Genomic DNA, 9,368 nt, shown 5'->3' with positions numbered 1-9,368 from the left:
ATAGGAGATCAGTCTTAATCAAGACTCGCCCTAACTTAGTGTAAATCAAGGGACTCCAAATGCATAAAATTAAAAGTTACTTGGAGTAGCGAGTGTCAATTTAGAATCTGAACCGAAACTAAAATTTATTCCATTCAGTTTGAATTGAATCTAAATTAAACTCAAATCATACTAAACACTATAAGCCTAAAATATGAATTCTAAGATTTTAATTTTCCCTTAGCCTTTTTCAACTAGGTCTTCGGCCATCAACTCTTACTTTTTCTCTATAGTTATGTATTCCATATTGTTTCATTTTTTTTGTGTCATGCTTCTTCGCTTTTCTTTGATAAATAAAAAAGAATGCTCCATGGTAGTGATCATAGTCCTATGCTAAAACCCGATAAACAGTGTTTTTTTAGAATTAACAAATAATAATGAAATATGCCAAGTCAAACCCACAATCTGTTGACTCAAACAGTCATGAGGCAATGGCTTCTTTTCACTAGACTATCTACCTGTTGGTGTCTTGCTTCTTCAAGAAGTGTACAAAGACATCCCCAAGTATCCCATAAAATGAATCAAACGATAGTATAGACCCACAGGACTGATCAAGCCGAAAGCCTAGATACACATTGATGGCTAACAAAAAAAAAAAAAAAAACTGGATTGTTAGAAACATATAAAACTTTGAATTAAATCCAATGAAAAAAAAAACAAATAGATTATGAAAATTATTTAAAAATATGAGTTGGTTTCAAGTATTGGTATTGTATCGGTCGTATCATATTGGTATCAACTAAGATCAATTCTCGATCCTTGATCCAGGTCGATTACTGATATTATTTCAGGGGTAAAACAGTAAAAAAATACTTTTCATGAAAACAAGGGCAAAAATAATCGATATACACCGATCTTTTCCGATATAATCTGGGATTAGATCGGCAGAGACGATATCGGTACCATTACGGTGAACTAAATCCATGGCTTAAACTGATGTCGGTCGAAAAAAAGGAAAAATCCCATTCCCACCAAATCAAAAAATCAAAACTTTAACAGATGACCTGCCAACATCAAAGCTGAAGCAAAAAATTTAAAAGAGAAAGAGAGATGATTCGTTGAGAGGCAAAAGCATGATAAGTGACAAGTGGACTCAAGTGAGGACTGATATAGAGTTAAAGAAAAAAAAAAAAAAATAAATAAATAAAAGAGAAAAGACGCAGAAATGTGTGGGATCCCATAAGAGAAATCAACGAAACGCGTCAGTGACTCAACGCGTCCAGGTATGGTTCGTGCGCATCCACGGTTTTCAACTAACAACCTCCATGACCGTCTCTCCCCAAATCTACTAATTTTTTTCTCGTTTTTATTTTTTTTATAAAGCAGGTATAATGGACGGACACAATCCAATGGAATCTATATAGATGAGCATCTAGTTCTTCCACGTGGATTGATCATCCTCTTCGCCCATGTTCATCCTCTGCTATTTAAAGGCACAGACCGCCGTTCTTATCCAAGAAATTCACACTCCGCAAGCAACCCTTCACCTCTCTCTGTCTCTCTCCCCGCCGTTGTTTGCTTCGGATGTTCCAAGAATAGGAAGTTCCTATTTGGGTTTCGTTTCTGTTTTGTTTTTGTTCCGGAGATTGTTACTTTCTTTTCAAGATTATAGCAAACAAAGGGTGTTCGTCTTCTTATTGAACCATAAAGAAAGGGTTTCTCGTTACTTGCTCGTTTCTTGCTCGTTTCTTGCAACCCTTGTTTGCAAATCTTCAAAAATGGTTTCTTTGGTTTCTCGTACGGGAAGAAATTTGCAGCGCTACAGAGAAGGTCGTCGTATAGTCGTTGGGTACGGATTGTTTCTTCGATTGTTCCACTCTTTGAGGTTCTAATTTGTTTTAAAACTGTTTAAAGGGGAGAAATTTTGAAATGGGTCTGGCTGAAATTGGTCAAATTCCTTGAATTATTCTCTGTAAACATGTCAAAATCCTAAAAATTTTCGTTTAATTGGGAACCTCCTAAAGAAAATTTTGAAATTGGGAACCTAAATTTGGTGGACATTTTCAATTTCTGCAGATGTGTACCTTACAGATACAAAAATGGGAAGCATCCTTCATGTGAGAGCACTAACACCATCGATGATGAAGGAGAATTAGAGATCCTTGTAATTTCTTCCCAAAAGGGTCACGGCATGTTGTTCCCTAAGGTATACCAAATCTTCCCTCTAATTACAAGAAAAACCAGAGTTTGAATTGGACTTTCTGGAACAGTTTTGTTCATGATATCATCTCTATGTTTCTATTTCTTCAGGGAGGTTGGGAATCTGATGAGTCAATTGAAGATGCAGCTGAGAGAGAAACAGAGGAAGAAGCTGGTGTACGAGGCGAAGTTCAGGTCAGTTTAGTTTCTTTTGTAACATTAAATCGTTTGTAGCCTCCCTTTATTTGCAGAGACTGGTTTACAAATTTGGGGCCATCTGGAATTGAATTTTGTTAATTAAATTTCTTGCAGAGGAAACTGGGTGAATGGCCTTTCAAGAGCAGAAGATATAACACATTCTATGAAGGTGTCATGTTCCCCTTGCTTGTTAAAGAACAACTTGATCAATGGCCTGAAAAGAACCATCGTCGAAGGATGTGGGTAAGTACAGATTAATGGCCTCATAGCCTTAGATTTGCTTCAATGTTTAATGAAAGCCCCATTCAAATGGAGTGAAATTTTCTAAATCTGGGTTGGTTTTTAATTATAGATGACTGTGGCTGAGGCTAGAGAAGTGTGTCAACATCATTGGATGAAGGAAGCACTAGACAGACTGGTTAAACGCTTGATGCAACAACCAGATGAAGAAGACATAGTAAGATCACCTAGTTCTTCAAGCGATGAAGAGACAATTAGTGAGGAAGAGATAGCTCCTTGTGTTCTACTCTAGAGAAGGATAGAGAGAGAGAGAAGGAAGGGGGATCCTTCAAATTATTAATTCACTGCCTCTTGGAAGAACAACCCAGCTCATTTGCTACATGGTAGGAGGAGGCTCTACGAACCAGAGCCAGAACAGAGGTTGGGTACTGTTCAATAACACTTGATCAAGAAAGACGGAGACATGGAAATGAAGATGTAACTGATGGGTTGACCTCTTTGATTCATGTACAGTAGTTGTTGGCACCTTCTTGTAATTTCCAATTGCTGTGCAGGTTAGAAATTTTCAGCTTTTGGCTTTCTTTTACTTCTGATTTCTAGAAACCCATAAGGGGTTTCAACCAAACTTCAAGTTGTACATAAAGATCAATCAAGTCCACTTTTTGTATCGAATAAAATATTGAATTTTCCATTTCAGAACTTTGCAACTGCAAGTGTTGCCCTGTTTCAATCAATGAAGAACAATACAGGAGATCAATTGGATTTAATCATGAAATGATGATCAGAAATGGATGACCAAGAACTGCATCAACCTGAGCCTCGGGTTTTGCGAACCACCCTTATCACCACAGAAATGCAGAGTGGACACAGATCTTTTTGTTTATTATTTATTTTTTTCTCTTAAAAGTCTAATCCAAAAGTGATCTTTTTATTTTCTATTAGATTTTACGATTTACTAAACATAAAACATAGCATGTAAAGCCTTTGGAAACTCCATTTGGGTTTGGTGGTTAATGATGGGTAGTGGGAACAGCATTGATTGCGCCGCATCTAAAGGTCTTCTTCTAGAAAAGGGCAGGAGGAATTCGGGCCCACAAACTAGGCCCATTGAAGCCCAAGCCATGAGAACCATTAAATCTTGTAAAATTAGCCTGAAGCCTCAATGGGTGGAGGAGAGAGTCGAAGTCAGGATTAGGAGTTAGGACCATGGCTCTTATCAGATGGTGACATTTCACCTCTGTTTTTTCTGTTTGGTAAAACTCCTTTTCTTAGAAGGCAATAATACAATGGGTCATAGTATAATAGAATATTATTATTATTATTATTATTATTATTATTATTATTATTATTATTATTATTATTTTTGTGTATTAAGAAGACAATTCAGTATAAGTTGATATTTCTTTAATACATCCAAACAAAGTTAGGATATTTTAGATGGGAAAGTGTTTTTGTGGGCCAGTGCAGTTCTTATGCATACACAAAGGCCATTGGAAGCACACATGAAAGTATTCACAGAAACTTTCTGTTTTTGTTTCATGGGGGTGGGTTGGTCATTTTTCCCCTCCCCAAATGTATGTGGATTATCTTAAGAGATTCCCAACAAATCATGAGATTCCCAACAAATCATAAGATACCCATTCTTGAAAATCCACACTTTTCTAAATCCAAAAAACAGAAGGAATTCTAGGATTCCTCCTTGAGGCAAATACTTTTATGCATATCTCTTCTAGGCCCTCTTTGGTATTATTATTATTATTTTTTTTTATTCCCAAAAACGGTTTTGGTTGCATTTGGTATCATTTATGGAGCTTGTTTCTATTTTAAATAAAAATTGATAAAACACAAAAACCAAAAAGAGACCAAAAGTCATTTATATGTTTTGTCGAAAATTGATTTTTAGTTATTTTTATGCAAACTTTAATGAGCACATGCTTAAAGTCCTAATATGAAGGGGTAAAATAGTCATTTGCTTTGTAATTAGAAATCCAAACCCATTGCTCTCTCTTCTTCAGTTTAAGGTGGAGAAAGAGTTAAAAGAAAGATGGGTGAAGGAAACATCTCTTCACCAATTTTTCAAAAAACTATTTTGCACGTAAGGATACCAAACTATTTTTCATAAAAAAATCATTTTTATCAAGTAGTTACTAAATCATTTTTATGTTTTGATAAAAAAAAAATGGTTTTCATTAATGATTTGTGTTAAATAGGTAAAAATAAAAAAGAAAAATGATATGAAAGAGGACCCTAGTTGATCCACACTATACTGTATTCTCGTAAGATGATATACACTAACTATGACACATGGCCAACACTCCGCTATACTCCCCCATAGAAATCTTTTTCCCATTTTAGATATAAGGAAAAGGTTCTATGACCAACTGTGGAGGATACATTATCATCTTCTTTCTCTCTACTTCTATAAGTCACTTCTAATCACATGAAGAAATCTTTCTACTTCTTCCACTTTTTTTTTGGTAAGATGACTGCATTAAAAGGCTAAAGGAGATCAGAATATACAGCGTTAACAAGCCAAGTTGGGCAAGAAAGAAAACATGAATCAACAATGATTTTTAACTCAAAATTGGCCAAAGAATGAGATAATGTATTGACTAAACAACAAATATGTTTGAAAGAAACAAAAGAAAAGAAGGAAGCCAAGTGCAATATATCCCCAATAAGAGGAATGACTTCAACTGTTGGGCTCCTCTACTTCTTCCTCTTTTACGAAATCATTTTGTAGCTCTTCATTAGTACACTTCCCTATGCCGCTTGCATAGAGAACCCTCTCCCACATGAATATGACATGTCAAAAGCTAGCTATTAGCCTATTACATCATAAAGTCATTACATAAACAAGATATGGTTGATAGTGTGATTCTATCATGTCATGACTTGGAAGGCTCACCCGCAATAATTGCCGTGTAGTATTTGATTGGGGGTTGAACATATTAAAATTATTATTATATAACAATGGTTAGAATTTTCGAGAAAATGTTATCGAAGCCACTAGGGTAAAGAACACTAGCACCCTATCAATGGCCTCACTATCCTCCTATGTGCGTAACTGTCTTGTCGCATATCATTGACGCATTCCATTATGCCAGATAATCTTTTCCCAAGAATTTTATACAAATTTGACATCATCATAACTTATCTAGAAAGTTCTTAAAATTTTAAGAAAAGGTGAAAAGTTTTATGCATAGTCGTGTATATGTACATAGTTAGACCTTCAACTGTTGAATGAGGGAGAGGGGTGGGATGTGTTATTAAACTTTTGCTCCCACTCATCCAACGGTTGAAAGGCACAATAGTATATGTACAGGACCGTGCATAAAAGCTGATCTTAAGAAAGTTTAACTCAAAAGGTGCCCTCGGAAACTAAGGGGAAATGCCCATGCATTGGAATATGCCATCAAGTGGACAAGTGAAAGAAACCTCAATTATTTCCTAGTTCACTATTTTGCAAAGTTGAAAAGTAGAAAGCATGAGACCGAGGCTTTATTTAAGGGTTTTGGATCATGAAGCATGGACGGAACCTTCTGAAATCGAACTGATTCGAACCCAATATGAGCTTATTAAACCGTGTGCTTTGGGTTGGAGCTTTATGACATTGAAATCGAATCAGACCACGCTGAAATTAATAAGACACCGAATCGAACTTATAAATAGGACCAAAACTGATATAACCTGCTAAAAAACCGATATCAACCCAAAATTCAGAATTTTTTTTTTTTCGATATGCCATTGAATATATTTATATGATAAAATCGAAATCAAACCATAACCACACCGAAAAGAAACAAAACCAAACCAAACCCAAATCGAAATGAAACCAATGCATCCTTATTTGATCATGTTTTGAACTCACTCATTTTCACTGTGATACTGGTGAAATCGAGCCAAAACAAATCCAAACTAACTAATTGACACCCTTAAATTAAAGTATTTCAGTTCTAAAAAGATGCTAGACTCATAGAAAAATCTTATTGTAAACAAGGTTAGTGAAGAAATTTTTTTTTTTGTGACCTTACTATTTTTTATCCTACCTACATGATCATTCTTTTGCTACAATCCCTTTTGATCACAAGTGGTGCCCCCCATCTGAGTATTAGTTCTTGAGAGAAAACAAAAACAAAGCTGACTGAAGTGACTGAATTAAACTTTACTTAAGAATCATTTATCCATGGGTTGCCCAGATGGTTAGGGCGAATCGGGGAATGTGTGGATAGGTGTACGGTCTCAGATTCGATTTTCTATCTATGCATATGCGATTTAAGTGGAGACCGTGGCGGTGGGTTGTTGCGCTAGTCTCCTCGAAGATTAATCGAGGTAGGCGTAAGCTGGTGTAGACGCCAAATTTTTGTCCCCCCCTTGGCAATGATGAATTATGGGTAATGAGGAGACATATATTCTTTCTTTCGGAAAGAAATCGAATTTTCAGCACAAGTCCAGATTATCCCAGAACTTGTGATCGGTCAAACCCGATGTTGTTTAATGATGCAGGGAAAGTGACTGAAAGTGGTCAATACCTTTGTTAGAATATGACAATCGAGCCTAGTATGTGCTCGATTCCCATATCATTAAAATGTATTCGGAAATACGGTCCTATTAGTATCTTGCATGAAAAAAATGGATACCCAGGTGTGCCGTATTATTTACTTGAACTTTGAATTGGTTAACCCAAACCAAACCCTAAACCAACCAAACCCTAACCCAAATCAAACCCTATACCAAGCCAAACCCTAAACCAAACCAAACCCTAAACCAAATCAAACCCTCAACCAAACCAAACCTTAAAACCAAACCAAACCCTAACCCAAACCAAATCCTAACCCACTCCAAACCCTAACCCAAACCAAACCCTAAACCAGACCAAACCCTAAACCCTAACCCAAACCAAACCCTAAACCAAACCAAACCCTAACCCAAACCAAACCCTAAACTAAACCAAACCCTAATCAAAACCAAACCCTAAACTAAACCAAACCCTAAACCAAAACCAAACCCTAAACTAAACCAAACCAAACCAAACCAAATCAGACCACTCTAAACCAAACCCAACCAAAACTTGCAGCCTTTCTTCGGGTGATAAAATTTCCATCGCAATCACGTAGGGCTAGTGCTTTAGGTGATAAAATTTCCACTGCAAACACATAGGGCTACTGCTACCCAACCTACGGGGTGGCCACCCATTCTACGGGCATGCTTGGAGGCATAACGGGGTGCCACCACATTTTTTGGAGATATATTAGAGTGCCACGGGGGGAGGGGCCTTACAAGCCCCTGAACCTCTTTCACAGGCTCCTAAACCCCTTACATGGAATTTTTACACAGATTCCCTCATTCTTTCTATAAATAGTGACCTCAGGTCACTGAGAAGGCAAAACAAAAAAAAACCCCTGAAGAAAAAACCCTGTTCTAGAGACCTTACCAAAAGAGAGAGAGAGAGAGAGAGAGAGAGAGAGAGAGAAGAGACAAGAGTCTGTAGAAATTCCGAGCCGAGCTTACTGAAGTTGAAGTTGACAGAGTCCTGCCCTATTTTCGGAAGTCCACATCGTCCATATTAGGTTAATACGGAACTTCTGTTTAAGTTATTTTGTATTTGATTTTAATATTTTTATTACGACACGGAAGCCCTGTCCAAATTTCCAAAGCTGATTCCAACCCTAAGAATATAGTGCGGAAGCCCTGCCCGAATTTCCACAGCTGATTCCAACCCTAGGAATACGGCGTGAAAGCCCTACCCAAAATTTTTCAGCTGATTCCAACCCTAGGAATACAGTATGGAAGCCCTACCCAAATTTTCACAACTGATTCCAACCCTAAGAATATGGCACAAAAGCCCTACCCGAAGGGCCACAGCTAATTCTGATTCTGGGAATAAGGCGCGGAAGCCCTACCTAAATTTCCACAGTCAATTCTTACATCAAGAATATAGTGTAGAAGCCCTGCTCAAATTCCCAAAAATCAGAACCCATGTTCATGTTGTTGTATGGTTGTCTTGTTGGCAACCCTGCCACGTGGCAGTGATGATGTGGCCAGTTTGGGTGACATGGCCAAAAGTGATGACATGGTAGCGTTAAGTGTCATTGATGAGATAACATAGCCACATTGTGTGCATGGAGTGGTTTAATTCATCCATGGTAGGTGGTGCGGGTTTCTGGGTCAAAACTGGTAAAATTGGCCTATTTATGCTCGGAGGAATTTTTGGCAGTGAAAATGACATTTTTAGAAGATTGTTTCTTCATGAAAAAGATAGATTGTAATTTATCTAGTCCAGTGCATCTGATTTTGTCACATTCCAATACTGTATGAAGAAGTTACGACATTTGTGGCAGTCAAGGGCAGTTTCGGCATTGAAGATGAATTTTTTAAAGGTAGTGTTCTCCATGTAACAATACGAAAAAAATCTGATCTTTCCAACGGTTCTGATTTCATTGCGTTTCAATTCCGTATGAGAAAGATACATCATTGGTAAAGTCTAGGGGCATTTTGATCTTTTTACATGGCTGATTCAGATGATTGGGTCTTCTAGAAAGTCATAGAGCGTCCCGTCACGGTTTCAACACACTTCATTTCATCTCGATTGGATATCTTATGAAAAAGTTATATGTCTTTCCGTGAAGCCAGTTCACAAATCCAAACCGAAATATCATCAGTTGCTCTCGGTGTTGGGTGGATTTTTTAGAATTTATATTTTGAAATTTGAAGGGTTTTTGTGTAATTTCATGATTTTGAAGGTCTGAGTT

General features: G+C 37.1%; 1 protein-coding gene across 1 annotated transcript; it reads left to right on the top strand.

Moving 5' to 3' along the window:
• Positions 1 to 1,433: 1,433 nt before the first annotated feature.
• LOC122081222 (nudix hydrolase 18, mitochondrial-like) lies at positions 1,434 to 3,312 on the top strand. Its single transcript, XM_042648244.1, has 5 exons — positions 1,434 to 1,828; positions 2,056 to 2,185; positions 2,290 to 2,373; positions 2,491 to 2,619; positions 2,729 to 3,312. The coding sequence occupies exons 1-5, from the start codon at positions 1,449 to 1,451 to the stop codon at positions 2,906 to 2,908; spliced, it is 903 nt and encodes a 300-aa protein (XP_042504178.1). The 5' UTR covers positions 1,434 to 1,448; the 3' UTR covers positions 2,909 to 3,312.
• Positions 3,313 to 9,368: the final 6,056 nt, after the last annotated feature.

Source organism: Macadamia integrifolia, chromosome 6 (genome assembly GCF_013358625.1).
Source record: "Macadamia integrifolia cultivar HAES 741 chromosome 6, SCU_Mint_v3, whole genome shotgun sequence".
In the NCBI taxonomy this organism is placed as follows: domain Eukaryota; kingdom Viridiplantae; phylum Streptophyta; class Magnoliopsida; order Proteales; family Proteaceae; genus Macadamia; species Macadamia integrifolia.
The sequence above is the reverse complement of the archived record's forward strand: the minus strand, read 5'-3'. Positions and strand labels throughout refer to the sequence as shown.